This window comes from Antechinus flavipes, chromosome 1 (assembly GCF_016432865.1).
Source record: "Antechinus flavipes isolate AdamAnt ecotype Samford, QLD, Australia chromosome 1, AdamAnt_v2, whole genome shotgun sequence".
Lineage (NCBI taxonomy): Eukaryota > Metazoa > Chordata > Mammalia > Dasyuromorphia > Dasyuridae > Antechinus > Antechinus flavipes.
The window spans coordinates 671,867,846-671,886,942 of NC_067398.1; the positions used below are offsets into that span (position 1 = coordinate 671,867,846).

General features: G+C 45.6%; 1 protein-coding gene across 1 annotated transcript in view; it reads left to right on the forward strand.

The window, feature by feature from the left end:
• The first annotated feature begins 2,190 nt into the window (after positions 1–2,190).
• LINGO3 (leucine rich repeat and Ig domain containing 3) overlaps positions 2,191–19,097 on the forward strand; it is a 28,115-nt gene continuing 11,208 nt past the window's right edge. The window contains 3 exon segments of the mRNA XM_051972236.1: positions 2,191–2,449; positions 16,151–16,850; positions 16,853–16,899. Of these exon segments, the coding sequence (XP_051828196.1) occupies positions 16,184–16,850; positions 16,853–16,899 (714 nt within the window). The 5' untranslated portion in view covers positions 2,191–2,449; positions 16,151–16,183.

The following is a 19,097-nucleotide window of genomic DNA, read 5'->3' on the forward strand; positions in this document are numbered from 1 at the left end:
AGCTGGGAGGGTCCTTAGAACCCAGGGTGTCAGAACTGGGAGGGCCCTTAGAAATTCAGCCTTAGGAATCCCCTTAGAACATACAACAGAAAATGTCAGTGCTGAAGGGCAGTTCTCAGAACTCAGATTGTCAAAAGTGGAAGGGGCTTTAAAACACATCATCAGAACTGATAGGTATTGTTGATATCATCCAGAAATATCAAACTTGTAGACCTGTGGATTGCTTAATGCTCCATAAGAGTATAGCCTGAAACAGATAAAAATATAATTGGAAAATGTTTAACAAAATAAATAAAAATACAATATGGCATAGACAATGTGAATTCGTGATTTTCTAAGTCATTATGTGGTCAGCAGGGATCTTTTTCTGCTTGAGTTTAGTCTAATCTACTTGAGTTTAGTCTAATCCTTTTATTTTATAAATGGAAAAACTGAGATTTGAAAAATGGAATTCACTTCCCCAAGGGGACACAGCCAAGTTAGTGTGGAACTAGGAGTAGGACCCAGTTGTTCTGACTTCCAACCCAGGGACTCTTTTCATGGCATCATACTTTGCTGAAGGCTAATCAGCAAACTTTGTAAGACAGCCAGAAACCTGGACATCTGGCCTTCCAGCCAAGAGTTATGGCATTGCCCCAGAACTCAGACACACACACATATATTCTCTCTCTCTCTCTCTCTCTCTCTCTCTCTCTCTCTCTCTCTCTCTCTCTCTCTCTCTTTCTCTCTCTCTCTCTCTCTCTCTCTCTCTTCTCTCTCTCTCTCTTCTCTCTCTCTCTCTCTCTCTCTCTCTCTCTCTCTCTCTCTCTTTCCCTTCTTTTCTTCTTCTTCCTCTTTTTCTTTTTTCTTCTCCTTCTCCTCTGTCTCTGTCTCTCTTTGCCTCTGTCTCTTTCTCCCTCTCTTTGTCTCTCTCCCTCTCTCTTTCCCTCCTTCCCTCCTTTCCTCTCTCTCTTCCCTGCTTCTTCCCCTCCCCTGATAGCTTTCTACTCAAGCAACAAAGAAAGAGTTAAACATTTGGGGCCAGGAGGGCAATGAGGAGAATTTTGAGTTAAAAAAAAATAGGCCACAGCTTATGTGGTTCCCCTGCCAGGCACTTTGGGATCAGCTGCCCCTTGTTCCAAATTAATAATTTTAGAATGTTAGAGCTGGAAGGGACCTTAGAGATCATTAGTCTGCCCCTTCAACTGACAGATGGAGACTCTCAGACCCAGAGAGATTATGGGGCTTGCCTGAGGTCACACAAGAGTTAGTAGCAGAGATATAATAAAAACCTTCCTCCTGGTCTAAGGCCCTTCCCAATTTAGATTGCTGTTTGGGGATGAGAGGCAACACTCAGCAAAATCTAGCTCAGGAGATCTGTGGTATCTCATCCCAGTGCTGCCATTAATTTTTGGGATAACCTAGATCAAAATTTCAATCTCTGACCCTCAGTGTAAAATAAGAAAGTTGGACAATATTTTTTTAAGTTTACTGACATTCTCTGTGTTCTGTGTTTTTCTTGCCAGTTCTAACATCCCGGGTTCTAAGGGCCCCCCCAGCTCTGACATCCTGGGCTCTACTAAGGGCCTTCCCAGCTCTGACCTCCTGGGTTCTAAGCTCCCTCCCAGCTCTGACCTCCTGGGTTCTAAGGAGCCTCTCAATTTTAATATTCCATGTTCTAACATCCATTCTAGATCTAACTTTCTATGGTTTATGAAAAGTTTTGGAATATTCCATTTTGGGGGAACAAGCTCTCATCAGCTTCCAGCAGATGTTATTCTCTCAGAGAAGGGGCCATCACAGTCTGACCCTCCATTCACCCCTTCTACATTTGGCCAGGTAGCCTACCACTTGAATCGTTTAAGGAAGGTTTGGCTGCTTCTGGGATCCTCTTCCTATTCAGGGCAGCCACCGATGAGTGATCCCCCAAATCCTGGTACTAACACCAGGCTTGTTCAAAGGCAAGAAAGGTCTCCTGTTTCTTTCTCTTCCTCTCTGTCTTTCTCCCCCCATCTTCCTTCCTTTCCTCTCTCTCCTCTTGTCTCTCTTTCACTATCTCTGTCTTTCTCTCTCTCTGTCTCTGTTCCTTTCCTTTGAGTGTCCCTGTCTCTGTCTCTTTCTCTGTGTCTCTCTATTTTTCTGTTTCTTTCTGTATTTCTCTTTCTCTGTCTCTCTGTCTCTGTTTCTCTTTCTCTCTGTCTCTGTCTTTCTGTCTGTCTCTCTTCCTCCCCCCAACTGGCCATGACCTTCCCTTCCACTGCCTGAAAATTTCCTTTTTCAAACAGGGTCATGAATAAGACATGGGAAGGTTGCGCAGAGCCAAGCTGCAGGTGCTGAGCCTCCTGGCCAGAGCAAGCATCCTCCCTCAGAGTGAAGTGGACCGGATTTGCTGCCTCTTCTGTCATTTCTCTGGCAGGAATCCTGATCCTGACTTTGAAGTCCTAGAGTCCAGCCCTCTTTGTGACCTTGGGTAAGTGAGCCTCTGTTTCCCTGGGCCCTCCTTTCCTTGTGTGTCAGATGATGATATTAGGAAGCTATCAGAAAAAGAGCATCTCTTCCTGCCTCCCCCAGGGCTGTGGTGGGGCTGGGAGAGGGAGTGGAAAGAACCGGGTGCCTGCATTTGAATCTGAGCTCCTCCCTGGATTCATCTCTGACACTGGGCAAAGTCACCTCCCTTTTCATAGCCTCAGTTTCCCTCTCTGTAAAATGGTGGGATTGGACTTTGTGAGCTCAAAGCCTCATCATCCCCTGCTCGAACTCTGCAATTCTGTGGGCCCTAGTGGAAAAGCAGCCCCGTTTTTTTGCAAATGTGAGGCATTATCAATAAGTTTATTAGTGAGTATCCCCAGTGGACATGGAGCTCCAACCCAAGGAGGTGACATTCTCCCTGTTGGGAAGTTAATTACTAAGTAAGAATATAATTTCTGGAGTCTGCTGCTGGGACTTCAAGGGACTTTACAGAAGACCCAGACATAGTGTGGAAGCAGCAAGACTTTGTGTTTAGCACATTAGTGAGAAGAGTACATAGCTTAATGGGAGATATCCTAGGGACTGATGAAGGGGAAGCAGGGGCAGGGACGAGGGAAAGCAGTTGCTGTGAGTATACAGCACACAGAAGTGCTGGTTCTGGAGTAGGAAGTCCCAGATTCAAATCCCTCCTTGGGCGCTCCCTACTTCTCTGGATGATCTTGAACAAATTCTTTACAGAAAGAGAAAAGACAGTCCTTGATTTCTCTGAGTTCACAATTAAGTGGGGAATATGCACAAACAAGCTATAGACTGAGAAATAGGAGGGATCAATAGAGGGAAGGCACTAGAATTGTAAGGAGTTGAGCAGGGCTTCCTGAACAAGGCAGGATTTTAGCTGGGACTCTTCCCATCAGGGGAGACATCAGATCAGGTCTTGAGAGGCAAATAAGGGTTAAATCAGATTTTCAGATCCATCTGCTTCACCAGGACCCTAGAAAGGAGGGTTGGCATCTGGGTACTTTGTGTACCTCGCCTAGGGGAGGGCAGCGACTTTTGCCTGGAATTTCCCTGCCCCGTGGGGTCTCCAGGCCATCTGTTTCTGAGCAGAGTGCAGTCATTGTAGAGAAGGCTGCAGTTGGGGTGATGCAATGTCTGACCCCTAGGGTCGGGGGAGAGAGAGGATTCCCAACTCCAAAGCTTGGGCCTAGGAACCCTCGCTTTCTCCCTCCTCCCTCCTTCCTGCCAAGGTCCTTGTGAGGGCAGCAGCCGGCCTGGTCTGAGCGTCAGCTAACGGCCATTGTTTCCCAAGCAGATGGCTAGCGGGCCCAGGGATAAGGCTTTGGCAGGGTGACCCCTCCTCATCCTGCCCAGAACTGGGACCAGAGGAAAAGCACAAGGGAGTATGGACGCCAGCTGCATCAGGTAGAGAGCAGTGAATTGATCCTGCTCTGAGCAGAGGCTCGGGCCTCTGGCATGGGGAGGATGAACCCAGGACAGCGTCAGCCCCGTGAGCCTCTGAGTCAGACGGAGGGCCCCGGGGTTCAGATCCTGAAAGGAGGGAGAGCTATTTCCTCAAGCATCCCCCTCGGTGGGCCTTTCTTCTGCCAACTGCCTCACTTCTACCACATGGGTTCTTTGGCTGCAGCAGGAGCCTTCACTCTGGAGTGGACAGGAGGCACTGTTTCCAGCACTCACTGGATGACTCAGGGATTGGAGGGGAGCACAAGGAGGGGGTTCCAGCTGAATCTAGAGGTTTGGGCGGCTGTCTTGGGGCAAAATTGCAGACCTGTTAGGATTCCTGTTTGACCTTTTCCCCAGGCTGGCCAGGCTCAAAGCTCCATTTGCCTCAAAGCCCTAGGGCAGAGGGAGCAAATAAATTCGCCACTACTGCCCTGAAGTTTTTAACCTTTTTTTTAATGTCTTGGATCTCTTTGTCCCATGAAATCTATGGACCCCTTCCGCAGAAAAATGTTTTCAAGTGTAAAAATAAAGAAAACTAATCATATTAAAATAAAGATATTATTTTCCCATACAAATTTAACGGGCTCCCCCCAAAACTGTCCCTGGAACTCCCTAAACTGCAGGGATAGGCTCCCTGTCCTGGAGCCTAGCGAGAGAATGCAGTGTTCCCTTGATGCCCACCTTCCATCACCATCCCACCTCAGGCTCCCTCCCTAACCTGATCCAGGTCTAGCGCCAGGCTGTCTGGCCATCTTCACGTCAGGCTCCGGGCCTCCCACCATTTTTGGAAATACTATGTCAGCCCCTGTTGCTGGTCACCATCCTATCCCTGTGACTTCCCAGACTAACACAGCTTTCTCTGCTTGCATGGCTATCTTCCCCTATGAAGATGAGCACGTGCAGAGCAGGGAGGGGCTCATTAATGGATCTGGATCCCCAGGGCTTTACACAGTGCCTAGGCCAGAGTAAGTACATTTAATTTCTCTCAGGGGAAGGACTGAGCAGGAGGTTTCTAGCTCCATTTATCACTTCACTAACCCCCTTTACCCTCCCCCCCCCAACCCAAGTGGGGCCCTCTGTGGGCCTCTCCAAGGGAGAATTGGCACTTATGTTTTATCGGGGGGACCCCCCAGAGGCTCTCCTTGCCCTTCTCCAGCTGAGCCCAGGCCTAGGGCTCTGAGAGAAGAGAATGGATCAGCCATGCTGAGAGACAGGGATATTCCCAGCCTCTGCCCTCACAAGTATGTGACAGAGGGAACACATGTCAGTCCCCCAGCTTCCCTCGCTTTAGGTCTCCCACTCCTGACTCAGGGCTGAGCCCCCCATCCCTGCTCCCACATCCCCCCCAGCCCTCGGGTTGGGAGCCTAGAGCATGGGGACGGGGAGCTCTGCTTCTCCTCCCTACTCCCTTTCCCCCTCACTGGGCCAGGAGCACAGGCCCTGAGAGTCACGACACAGCAGTGGGGGGAGAGGGGAATTGGGGGAGGTGGCCTTTCCTCTGTCACATTGTTCCTTTAGAAGGCAGGCAGGCAGAGTGAGCTGCTGGTGACAGGTTTCAGGTGGGAAGTCAAGTTCACAGGCAGAATCAGGGATCAGCCAGACTGCTGAGGGAGGGAAAGAAGAAGGGAAGGAGGAAGGAGGAGAAAGAGGAGGGAGAAAGGAAGAGGGAAAGGGAGAGGGGGGAGGGAGGAAAGGAGAGAGAGGGAAGGAAAGGAAGGAAAAAAGGAGGAGAGGAAGAGAGATACCAAGGAGGGAGGGGAAGGCAGCCCTCAGCCTCCAAAGCAAAGCATCTCGGGGTTCTGTCCACCCCATCCCCAAATCTTCTTGTGGAGGGGGGGCCACAGTAAGCCGCTGAACCCAGGAAAAGGACTGGGAGGCGCCAGCCCTGGTTTCCGCCCCCAGCTCAGCCCCTCACTAGTTCTATGGCTTTTGAGCGACAGCACAATTTGCTGCCACGGGTCTCTGCAGGAGATCTCCACCTCAGTGTTCTCATCTGTCAAATGAAGGGCCTGAACCACCACAGCACCATTCATATGCTGAATCTGGCACTCGGAGGACCTGGACAAGGAATTTCACCTCTGCCTCTGTGTCATTTGGGGCAAATCGCATGGTTTGTGCCTCAGTTTCTTTATCTGTAGAATATTTAGCTCATTTGGGACTCACTGGCCTCAGAATCCCTTCCAGCTCCTCCCTGGGCCTCAGTATCCCCTCTGTCAGATAAGAGGATGGGATGATCTGGCCGCTGATATCCCTCCCAGCCCTTCATACTAAGGACTCCTTTGGGGCCATTTTCCCGCTGACATTCTGATTTAAGGTCTCTTGTAGCTCTGAGGTTCTAGAAGTACTTCTCCAACAGCCAGTTCAGTCACACTCTCTCTCTTTCCCTCTCTCTCTGGCTGTATACCTTTCCCAGCCTTTGGGCTTGGGGACTCTTGGAAGGGAATGACCTAGAAAGAAAGTGATTGTTAGCCCCAGAGAGACAGAGAGAGGGATTTTATAGCTGGGGAGTAAGGAGGATTATGTCCCCAACAGGAGAATTAAGATAGGATTAAGAATAAATCTCATTTAGACTTGGTGCTTTCTATGCCCTGCCCCCTCCCCCTTCTGCCTTCACAATTTCTATCACCAGAACAGTGAATGAGAGATGCTGGAGCAAAACATATCTCCCCCTGAAGCCACCTGGTGTGTGACCCTTCTGGAGATGGAATCAAAGAACCACAGAGTTTTTAGTCTAGAATAATCATAATGGCTGACGTTTACATCAGTTTGTACTATTCCTTTCTCTCCCTCTCTCCTCCCCTCCTCTTTCTCCTTCATCCCCTTCTTCCCCCCTTCTCTCTCTCTCTGTCTCTTCCTCTCTCTTAAGCACTTTACAAATCATATCTCATTTGATCCTTAAAATAACCTTGCGAATAGGTACTGTTGTTATCCCCATTTGACGGTTGAAGAAACTGAGGCAGAGCTATGAGGTGACCTGCCCACTTGTCTGATAGTATCTGAGCATTTGATGGGCAGCTAGGCTGATACAATGGACAGAATGCTGGGTCTAGATTCAGGAGGGCTCATCTTCCTGAGTTCAAATGGGGTTTCAGATACACTAACTATGTGACCCTGGGCAAGTAACCTAATCCTGTTTGCCTCCGTTTCCTCATCTATAAAATGAGCCAGAGCAGGAAATGGCAAACCGCTGCAGTCTCTTTGCCAGGAAAACTCCAAATGGAGTGATGAAGAGTCAGACGTGACTGAACAACAAGAACAACATTTGAAAGGCTATTATGTGAAAGAGATTAGATTTGTGCCGCTTGGCCCCACAGGGCAGATCCCTGACGGCAGGCTGGAAGCTACAAAGAGGTGAATTACGATTAAATGAAGGGAAAACTTCTTAACAATTAGAAGTAGGGGGAATTAGAACTAGAATTAGCAGGAGGGGAAGATGGTTCCGGGGGGTGATGGGAGCCCGATGGCCATTTGTCAGTTAAATTGTAGAGGTGATTTTTTGGTTCAGACATGAGTTGAATTCCAAGGTCTCTCACAAGTCTTTAGGCCTGGCATTCAAGACCAGTGTGACTTCTCCAGATGACTGGGGATCCTTTTTAAGTTGGTTTTGTATATTTAAAAGATTCTTCCCTGTAGTGGGAAACAACATGTACTATTCTCATCTGAGCAAAAAAAAAAAAAAAATGCTTGACAGTATCTTGGGTAAGGAAGCAGAAGGGAAGAAAGAATTGTGCCAGGCAGTTTTTAACAATTAGAGTTGGATGAGTCAGGAGTAGAGTTAGGGGTAGACGTGAAATCATAGAATGTCAGATCTACGAAGGCTTTTAGAACATAGAGGGTGAAGCCCCTTAGTACAGAAAATGTCAGAACTGGAAAGGTCTTTAGAGCACAGAATATTATAGCTGAGAAAGTCCTTGAGAACCCAGGATGTCAGGACTGACAGGACTCTTAGAACACACAATGACAGCGCTGGGAGGGCTCTACTAACATAGGATGGCAAAGCTTAATGGGCCACTAAAACCTAGGATGTCAGGGCTGGGAGGGCCCTTAAAACACAGGGTGTCAGAGCTGGAAGGGACTGAGAACACAGAATATGAGAGTTGGAAAGACCTTTGTGCAGGAGAAATTGGGGAGTGGGGAAATTAAATGGAGAGTCAAGAGGACCATCCTGGAGTCTAGTGCTATAGTCCTGTTGAATGAGAATAGCTTGGAACTCAGGGTAGGTGTAGACAGGATGTAGCTTGAGGACATGGCAGCTGGGATTCCTAGGGCCTGGGGTCCATGTAGGCAGACTGACCAGATATATCCAGCTCACCAGATTAGCAATGATTTATTTAGCATCTGCTATTTATAAGACACAGTTCTAGGTGCCAGGATGGGGATGCAAAGACAAAACTGCAAAATCATTCTCATTCTCAAGGAGCTTCCCTTATGTCCCGGTTATGATAGAACTACAAGGAATTTTAGAGGCCATTTTATCCAATGCCTTCCTTTTGGGAGTGGGGAAATAAAAGCATGTTTTAAGAATTCTTTGACCCCCTTCTAAGACATTTGAAAAAACAAAATATATATTATTAATGTCTTTTGTTTATATCACCATCACTTTTGGAAAAATCTTCCCCGGCAGATGGAGTAATGGTCCTGGAACAGCCTTAGATTCTTACTAGCTGCGTGACCCTGTCTGCTTTCATTTTCTCAATTATAAAATGGGGGTCATAACAGCATCTCCGTCTTAGGTTATTGTGAAGACCAACTGAGTTAATATATGGGCAAGGCTTAGCATAGTGCCTGGCACATGGTGGGCATTCTTGTTTCCTTCCTTCCTTTTTTTACTACCACCATCTTAAACCCTCCCTGGAAACAATTAAGCAGAAATACACAATATAGTGTATTTACTACCCTATCCTAGTGATCACTCACTTCTCTGCCAAAAGGAGAGAGGTTGGTCTCTCCATATGTTTTTCAGGGCTATCATTTGACTCTCTTATTCTTACAGATGAGGAAACTGAGGCTCAGAGAATGGTCCAACATGACACAGATATTAAGTGAGAGGGCAGGGCCTCTGGTTCCAAATATAGAATATCACTTTCTCTCCCTCAGCCATCCTGTTTCTATGAACCCTCCATTAATCTTCCATCAATCTTCCTTATGTCCTCTCCAGCCAAGCAGAATAAGCCTTTCATGTGACAGCCCTTTGACTGCTTGAAGACAGTAAGTAATCACTTCTTTACCCCACACGTTGTCCTCTCTTGGCTTACCATGCCTACTTTCTTCAGCAAATCACAAAAGCAGAGATTTTTTAGTTCAAAAGGTATCTTAAAGGACACAGCCCCAACTCTATTGTTTTTTTCTTTTCTTTTTAATTAAATTCTTTTTTTTTCAGTTAAAAAAAATACAATTTTCTCTCTCATCCAACTTGGGGTGGGGGAAAGGAAAAAGAAAAACCTTGGAACTAATATGTGCCATCAAGCAAAATAAATTTCTGCATTGGCCATATCAAAAATAGTGTATCTCATTCTGAGCCCTGAGTCCAGTGTTTCAAACAGTGCTTAGCATATAGTAAGCACTTTAACCAAAGTTTATGGATTGATTGGAGGTGGGCAGCAGCACAAGTCATTACTGGTCCTCTGAAATCGTGGTTAGTCTTAGAATTGCTCAGAATTCTTTTCCTAGTTGATATAGGAATTGACCAGCATTCCCGAGTCTTTCAGAGTGTTATTATTAAACAAATAGTTAAAAAAAAATAAAGTGATCATTTCACTCTATACCAATCCACATAAGACTTCCTAGGTTTTCCTGGGCACAATAACACTCCACCACATGCACATACCCTAACATGTTCAGCCGTTCCCCAATTGATGGACACCTCTTGAGTTTCCAAGTCTTTGCCACCAGAGAAAGTTGTAAATATTTTTGTATGTGTGGGATGCCTTCATTTTACAGAGAGGTTAAAACATCCCCAAGGTCGCATAGGTAGCAGAGCTCAGAACTGGCATTGCAGCCTAAGCCTTCCCTCCAAAACCTAATTTGGGGTTTCTCCTAATCAACTTCCATTTTCTCCTGGCATCCATGGCAGGTTTTCCTCTCATTGCTCTTGGCTGCCTTACTCCCTTAACTGAGCATAAAGCCTGGCTCTCCCCCACTACCCCTAGGCACCTGCAGCTGTCCCAGTACCATTTCAAAGCAACCCCTTATTAAAATGACTCATTGATTCCCCTCCCCCCCCATCCTTCCCGGCGGGGAGCTTAGGCCCCAGTGGCTGCCCATTCCATGCTGGCTAATTATCTTTAGAAGCCGAAGACCATCTGGCCCTGCCAGAGGCCTTGCAATCCTGGGGTGTGGAGAGAGACTGGTAAAACATGGATGAGAGTCAGGATGACATGTCCATTGGTGGGGGGCTGCCTCTTTGTTTGGCTGGGGCAGCAAATGTTTGGTGGTCAGATAACGGATTGTAAATCTAAGCTAGGTGATGGAGGAGAGATTCCTGGAGAAAATGGGTGAACTGGATTTAAAAGAGAGGGACAGAATGGATATGGTGACCTCCTCAGCTCCCATAGGGTCAATGACCAATCTCCTAATTCCCAGGTCTGCATATTCAGCCCCACTCTTTTCTGGAGCTCCAGGCCCGTATCACCCACTATTTAATAAGACATTCCAAATCAAATGTCTCATTGGCAATGTAAATGCAACCTGGCCAAAACAAAACTCATTATCTTCCCATCTCTCAACCTCCCAATTGAATTTGTTTATTTCTGTAAAGGACACATTGATCTTTTAGTCACCTGGATTTAACAATCTTCTCTTGGTTAGGCTCTTTATAGCTGGTCCCAAACTACTTTCCCAAACTTAGTCTGTTATTTCCCTTCCTGAATTCTAACCGAGATAAACTCTTTTTGCTGTTCCTAACCAAAAAAAAAAAAAACCAAACAAACAAACAAACAAAAAAAGCCATACCTATTTAACCTATATCAAATTGCTTACTGTCTTAGAGAAGAAGGAGGGGAGGAAAAAGAGAGAAAATCTGAGACTCTAAATTTTATTTTAAAAAATGAATGTTAAATATTTCTACTATCTTTAACATATATTGGAATACTTGCCATCTAGGGGAGGGTGTGGGGGAAAGGGGAAAAATTGGAACACAGAGTTTTGTAAGGGCTAATGCTGAAAAATTGCTCACACATATGTTTTAGAAAATAAGAAGCTTTAATAAAAATGAAGATTAAAAATTGTCTTTCCAATAATTGGAAAAAATATTATTTAAAAGCATGCCATTTCCTAACTCCATACTTTTGCTTTGGTGAGTTCTCTTTCTCCCTTCAGCCTGGTAGAATGTTATTGGCTGTTTTGTCCTTTGAACCTAACCTATTCCATTGATCAACTAGTCTATTTCTTAGCCAATACTAGATGGTTTTAGTAACTGCTGCTTTATAATATAATTTTAGATCTGGTACAGCTAGGCCACCTTCATTTGATTTTTTTTCATTAATTCCCTTGAAATTCTTGACCTTTTGTTTCTCCATATGAACTTTGTTGTTATTTTTTCTAGGTCATCAAAATAATTTTTTGGGAGTCTGATTGGTATAGCGCTAAATAAATAGATTAGTTTAGGTAGTATTGTCATCTTTATTATATTTGCTCGCCCAATCCAAGAGCATTTAATATTTTTTCAGTTGGTTAGATCAAACTTAATTTGTGTGGAAAGTATTTTGTAGTTTTGCTCATAAAGTTTCTGATTTTCCCTTGGCAGATAGATTCCTAAATATTTTATACAATCAGTAGTTACTTTAAATGGAATTTCTCTTTGTAACTCTAACTGTTGAGATGATCATATGGTTTTTGTTAATTTGATTATTAATATGGTCAATTATACTGATAGTTTTCCTAATATTGAACCAGCCCTGCATTCCTGGTATAAATCCTACTTGATCATGGTGTATTATCCTGGGGATGATTTTCTGTAGTCTTTTTGCTAAATTTGCTAAATTGCTTTATTTAAGATTTTAGCATCAATATTCATTAGGGAGATTGGTCTATAATTTTCTTTCTCTGTTTTCAACCTACCTGGTTTAGATATCAGTACCATGTCTGTGTCATAAAAGGAATCTGGTAGGATTCCTTCATTCCCTATTTTTTCAAATAGTTTATAAAGCAATGGGGCTAATTGTTCTTTGAATGTTTGTTTGTTTTTTTAAAATATCTTTTTATTGATAGAATGCATGCCAGGGTGATTTTTTACAGCATTATCCCTTGCATTCACTTCTGTTCCGATTTTTCCCCTCCCTCCCTCCACCCCTTCCCCCAGATGGCAAGCAGTTCTTTACATGTTGAATGGGTTACAGTATATCCTAGATACAATATATGTGTGCAGAACCGAACAGTTCTCTTGTTGCACAGGGAGAATTGAATTCAGAAGGTATAAATAACCTGGGAAGAAAAACAAAAATGCAAGCAGTTTATATTCATTTCCTAATGTCCTTTCTTTGGGTGTAGCTGCTTCTGTCCATCTTTGATCAATTAAAGCTCTCTTTATCGAAGAAATCCACTTCCATCAGAATATATCCTCAAACAGTATTGTTGTTGAGGTATATAATGTTCTCCTGGTTCTGCTCATTTCACTTAGCATCAGTTCATGTAAGTCTCGCCAGTCCTCTCTGTATTCATCCTGCTGGTCATTCCTTACAGAACAATAATATTCCATAACGTTCATATACCACAATTTACTCAACCATTCTCCAATTGATGGACATCCTTTCATTTTCCAGCTTCTAGCCACTACAAACTCTTTGAATGTTTGGTAGAATTCACATGTAAATCCATCTGGTCCTGGGGATTTTTTTTTAGGGAGTTGATTAATAGCTTGTTCTATTTCTTTTTCTGAAATGGGACTATTTAAACAATTTACTTCCTCCTCTGATAATCTGGGAAGCCTAAATTTTTGGAGGTAGTCATCCATTTCACTTAGGTTATCAAATTTATTCAGCCTGGTAGAATGCCTCACTTCCTTCAAGATTCAGCTTGAGTATTGCTCAAAAAGTAACTGGTACGTAGTATTTGTTGTTCAGTTATTTTCAGTCATTTCTGGCTCTTTGTGATCTCTATGGGGGTTTTCTTGGCAAAGATACTGGAGGGGTTTGTCATTTTCTTTTCCAGTTCATTTGACAGATGAGGAAACTGAGGCAGTTAAGTGACATGCCCAGGGTCACCCAGATAGTAAATGTTTGAGGTTGGATTTGAACTCAGGTCTTATTGACTCCAGGCCTGGTGCCCTATCTACAATACTACCTAGCCTCACTACTATTTAGTAAATGTTTAATATATGCTTGAGGAACTGACTTTCTACATGAAGCTTTCCCTGACCTATTCTGGCTTTGACATGTTTTGCTCTGACATCCTGGGTTCTAAGGGTTCTCCCAGCCTTGACCTTCTGGGATCTAAGGGCCCTCCCAGCCCTGAAATCCTGGGTTCCAAGGGTCCTCCCAGCTCTGATATGGATTCTAAGGGCCCTCCCAGCTCTGATATTCTGTGTTCTAAGGGCCCTCCCAGCTCTGACATCCTGGGTTCTAAGGGCCCTCCCAGCGCTGACATGGGTTCTAAAGGCCCTCCCAGCTCTGACATCCTGGGTTCTAAGGGCCCTCCTAGCTCTGACATCCTGGGTTCTAAGGGCCCTCCCAGCTCTGACATCCTGGGTTCTAAGGGCCCTCCCAGCTCTGACAACCTGAGTTCTAAGGATCCTCCCAAGTCTTGACATCCTGAGTTCTAAGGGCTCTCCCAGCTCTGATATCCTGGGTTCTAAGGGCCCTCCCAACTCTGACATCCTGGGTTCTAAGGGCCCTTCCAGCTCTGACATCCTGGGTTCTAAGGGCTCTCCCAGCTCTGACATCCTGGGTTCTAAGGGTCCTCCCAGCTCTGACATCCTGGGTTCTAAGGGCCCTCCCAGCTCCAATGTCCTGGGTTCTAAGGGCCCTCCCAGCTCCGACATCCTGTGTGTGGGGCAATGAGTTTGCCTGCAGGAGGAGGTCTATGTTTAGAAGGCATGGGGAAGCCCAGAGGAGACTACTGAGGAGAGGTAGGAGGCCCTAGTTTTGGGGTGTTTCAGCTGACAGGACACCCAAAAATATCCATTCAGTGAAGCTGAAAGGAAAGGCAGTTGGGCAAGGAGGTAGCCAAGCAGAAGGGCCCTGCTGCAGTAGTGGCTGTCAGTTCCTGTCTGGCAACCTGGCCAGGGCCGCTCCATTCCCACCCCTCTGTGACTGAACTGAGAGGTTCAGGAGAAAGGACAGCCACAATAGGGAACCATCTCTGGATACACTGATATGCAGAAGCTGGGGTGGGGGCATCTGCCTCAACCTCCTTATGTTCAGTCTCCTGGGTGTCCAGGAAGGTGGTACCTTCCCCCTCTGCAAGATGTTGGCTCTGAATGCATCCCTTCCCCCAACAGGTTTTAATTGACTTCTAGAAAGTCCTTTCCTTTTTTATGGAAGGTTGGATTGGATGGTCTTGAAGGTTTCTTCTAGCTGTCACTGTCTTATCTGTGTTCTAAGGACCCTTTCAGCATGGACAGTAGTTGTTGTATGTTGCAAGGTTCCTTCTAGCCCCACAAAAATGTAGTGAGAGAAACATCCCAAGAGACCTGGGTCCAAGCCATGGTTGTATAGCTGTGTGGTCTTGGTCAGATCCCACCTTAGTAAAATATGGGAGCTGGGATACATAACTAAGGCTAGAAGAGATGTTCAAGGTTATCTAGTTAATGGTTTTTGACCTTTTATTCTGAGTCTCTTTATACTTTAAAAAAATTGACGATCTAGATATTAACCATATTAGAAATAAAAACTTATTTTGAATTTGTTGACCTTTTGAAAGGTTTCAGAGACCCCCTAGAATTCTCTGGACCATAAATCCACTGATCTAGTTGAATCTTTCAGTTTTATGAAGAGAAAAGTGAGACCCAAGGAGGACTTTGTCCAAGATCACAAAAATAAGTTTCAGCTCAGTCTTCTGGTTCGAAAACAGTTTTACTTTCTTTCTGTTTTTATTTTTTATTTTTTTAATTTTTAAAAAAATCACTACTGCTTTGCTTTGCACACAAAGAGCCAAAGTACCTCCCCCCAAACACTTAAAGTTATCTGGTAGTAATTGGTGATGGATAGGATGAGTCCCTCTGCATTCTTTCACTTGATGCTGGCAAGGAAGTCCATGGTCTCTAGCTTTCATAAGTGGTTTCCAAAACTGGCCATTATATTTGATGTTTTTGTGAGTAAAATATTTATTTGCATCATCGTATTCATTGTGTGTATCATTCTTTTGGCTCAGCTTTATTGGCTTTGTATCATTTCATGTAGGTATTCCAGATTTTCTTTGACTTCTTCATAGAATTCATTCATCTCACAGAGTCAGTGCCCTGTTCCACAATACTGTTTCCACCACTGTTTACTGCTAAAAAGTCTTTTCCAGTATCTTATGTTTCTGGAACTCAAAGTCAGTTTCCTAACATATCCATTTGGAATTGAATGATTTTCCCTAGATTTAAATGGTCTAAGAGCCCTCCTGACATTTTATGTTTTAACATTTCTCCTAGCTCTGATGTTCTCTATATTCAGCCCCTTCAATGCTGACCTCCTATGCTCTAAGGGCCCTTCCCACCTCTGACCCCCTGGGTTCTAAGGACCCTCCCAGCTCTGACTCCCTGGGTTCTAAGGACCTCCCAGCTCTGATTCCCTAGGTTCTAAGGACCCTCCCAGCTCTGACATTCCCTGTTCTAAGGGCCCTCCCAGCCCTGACATCCTGGGTTCTAAGGACCTCCCAGCTCTGACTCCCCAGGTTCTAAGGGGCCTCCCAGCTCTGACATTCCCTGTTCTAAGGGCCCTCCCAGCCCTGACCTCCTGGGTTCTAAGGACCTCCCAGCTCTGACTCCCTAGGTTCTAAGGGCCCTCCCAGCTCTGACATTCCCTGTTCTAAGGGCCCTCCCAGCCCTGACCTCCTGGGTTCTAAGAGCCCTCCTATCTAGGAGCAGCAGTGAATCCAGCACCAACCCTTAAGTCAGGAGGTTGATTTAAACAGACACTTACTGGCTGTGTGACCCTGGATTAGTCATTTTGTTTGCCTCAGTTTCTTCATCTGTAAAATGAGCTGGAGAAAGAAATGCCAGATCACTGGCCTATTTTGCCAAGAAGCCCCAAAGCGGTCGCGGAGCCCGAGGACGCCTGGGATTTCTGCCCTCAGACGCTCTCCTGTTTTTCCCCCCCAGGTGCCCGTGAGAATGGTGGCAAGGCCCTAGACCATGTTCCACACCATGACATGTTGGCTCCAGCTCCTGAGCCTTCATCTGGTGCTCCTGAACGGGGCCCCGGGGGCCGGCTGCCCGGCCCGATGCGAGTGCGTGCCGCAGCTCCGGTCTGTGGTGTGCCACCGCCGGCGCCTCACGGCCATCCCCGAGGGCATCCCCACCGAGACCCGAATCTTGGAGCTGAGCCGCAACCGGATCCGCTGCCTCAACCCCGGCGACCTGGCGTCCTACCCGCTCCTGGAGGAGCTGGACCTGAGCGAGAACATCATCGCCCACGTGGAGCCGGGGGCCTTCGGGAACCTGCTGCACCTGCAGACCCTGCGCCTGCGCGGCAACCAGCTGAAGCTGATCCCCCCGGGGGTCTTTACCAAGCTGGGCAACCTCACCCTGCTGGACCTGAGCGAGAACAAGCTGGTCATCCTGCTGGACCACATGTTCCAGGACCTCAGGAACCTGAAGCGGCTGGAGGTGGGCGACAATGACCTGGTCTTCATCTCGCAGCGGGCCTTCTCCGGGCTGCTGGCCCTGGAGGAGCTCACGCTGGAGCGCTGCAACCTCACCACGCTCTCGGGGGAGTCCCTGGCGCACCTCCAGAGCCTGGGAGCGCTGCGGCTGCGCTACCTGGGCATCCCGGCCCTGGAGGAGCACAACTTCCGGCGCCTGCCGGCCTGCTGCACCTGGAGATCGACAACTGGCCCCTGCTGGAGGAGGTGGGCGCGGCTTCCTTGGGGCGGGGTGGGGCCAAAAGTTTCTTTTTTTTTTATCCTTAAAGAAGTGATACTGGTCATTTTCAGTTAAACCCTTTTAGATAGGGGCAGTGCAGTAGCCCAGAAAGAACTTTGAATTTGGAGTCAAAGGACCTAAGTTCAATGTCTGTGTGATTTGGAACAACGACTTGCCTTCCTGTACCTCATTCCCCCCCTCCCACTTAACAATATTGTATTTTTCCAATTACATGTAAGGATTGTCTTCAACATTCATTTTTGGAAGATTTTGAATTCCACATTTTTCTTCTCTCCCCCTTGCTTCCCCCCCCCCCCCCCCAAACAGCAAGCCATCTGATTTAAGTTATACATGTATAATCATTTCAAACACTGAATTTGGAGTCAGGGAACCCAAGTTCAAAGTCTGTGAGATTTGAAACAAGTGACTTCCCTTCCTGCACCTCATTTTCTCCCTCTCCTCACTTTATAGTATTGTATTTTTTCAATTACACGTTTAAGAGTAGTCTTCAACATTCATTTTATAAGATTTTGAATGCCAGATTTTCCTCTTTCCCTTTCCCTTCCCCCTCCCCAAGACAGCAAGCAATCTGATGTAGGTTATACACGTACAATCATTTTATACATATTTATATTTTAGTCGTGTTGTGAAAGAAAAATCAGAACAAAAGGGAAAAACTATTTTTAAAAAGGGAAAACAGTATGGTTCAATCTGCATTCAGTCTCCAAAGTTCTTTCTCAGGATGTGGATGGCATTTTCCCATCCTAATCCATTGCAATTGTCTTGCACTGTATTACTGAGAAGAGCCAAGTCTATATAATAATTGATCACACAATCTTGCTGTTCCTGTGTACGTGTTCCCCTGGGTCTGCGCACTTCACTCAGCATCAGTTCATGTAAGTTTTTCCAGGCTTTTCTGATCACCATTTCTTATACAACAATAATATTCCATTACATTCATATACCTTATTTTCTTACAACAAAGCCCTGACACTTCCATTTACTATTAGCTATTGACTTTCGGGCAAGTAAGTCAACAAGCATTTATTAAGTATATTGCATATCTAAGGAAGCGGCTAAGTGGCTCAGTGGATAGAATGTTCGTCCTGGAATCAAGAAAACTGAATTTAAATCTAGCCTCAGACACTTAATCTCTGTTTGCTTTAACCCACTGAAGAAGGAAATGGTGAACTACTCCAGTATCTTTGCCAAGAAAACTCCATAATGGGGAAGCCTAAATGACATGTACCTAAGCATTGGGAATACAAATTAAAGCAAAAAACAGCCTCTACCATTAATAGCTCATAGTCTACTGGGAGAGACCACAAGGGGAAGACACTAAAATTCAGGGGGATTGAGAAAGACTTCTGTGGAAAGAGAGATCTTAGCTAGGATCAGAAGGAAGATGAGGGCCAGGAGACAGAGAGAAGGAGGGAGAGCATTCCAGGCCTGAGAAAATGCAGTTTCATTTACCTTATCTAGAAAATGAGGGGGTTGGACTTAGGACATCCAAGGAGGAAATACGATATATTGGAAATACCACTGAACTGACAGTCAGGGAGAGTGGGGTTCAAGTATAGACCGTCTTCCCTTCAATCGATTCCTGTGTAATCCTGGGCAAACAACTGATTCCAGTAATAGTAAAGCCCCACCTCCACTGCTTTATGTCTCACTTTCCCTATCTAGAAAGATTATCAAAGAGGAGATTGGATTGCATTTTTCCTAAGGTCTCTTCTAGCTCTAACATTATTATTAGAAATCCACATGCAGAATTTTTGTTATTTAATTATTTTCAGCTTCATTTAAGTTACTAATTAAGCCATGGCTGATAGCATGACATCTGGTGGAAGGCAGTTACACAACTGTTGTGGCAGGCAGATGTTTCGACCCTACTGATTCCTGTGTGCTAGCTAATTACAGAAAGGATTTTTTTTTTTGCTAAAACTCAGGAGGGCCACATGTGGCAGGCAGGCTGCAGGCTGGATGTCTGAGGATCAAATCATTTATAAGTTCCCTCAGAATTCAGACATCCCCTGGTCCCAGAGGAAGGGCGTTGAAGGGTGGTTGGTTATTTATTTTTTAGCTGAGGCAGTTGGGGTTAAGTGACTTACCCAGGGTCACACAGCCAGGAAGTGCTGAGTGTCTGAGGTAAGATTTGAACTCGGGTCCTGCTGACTTCAGGGCT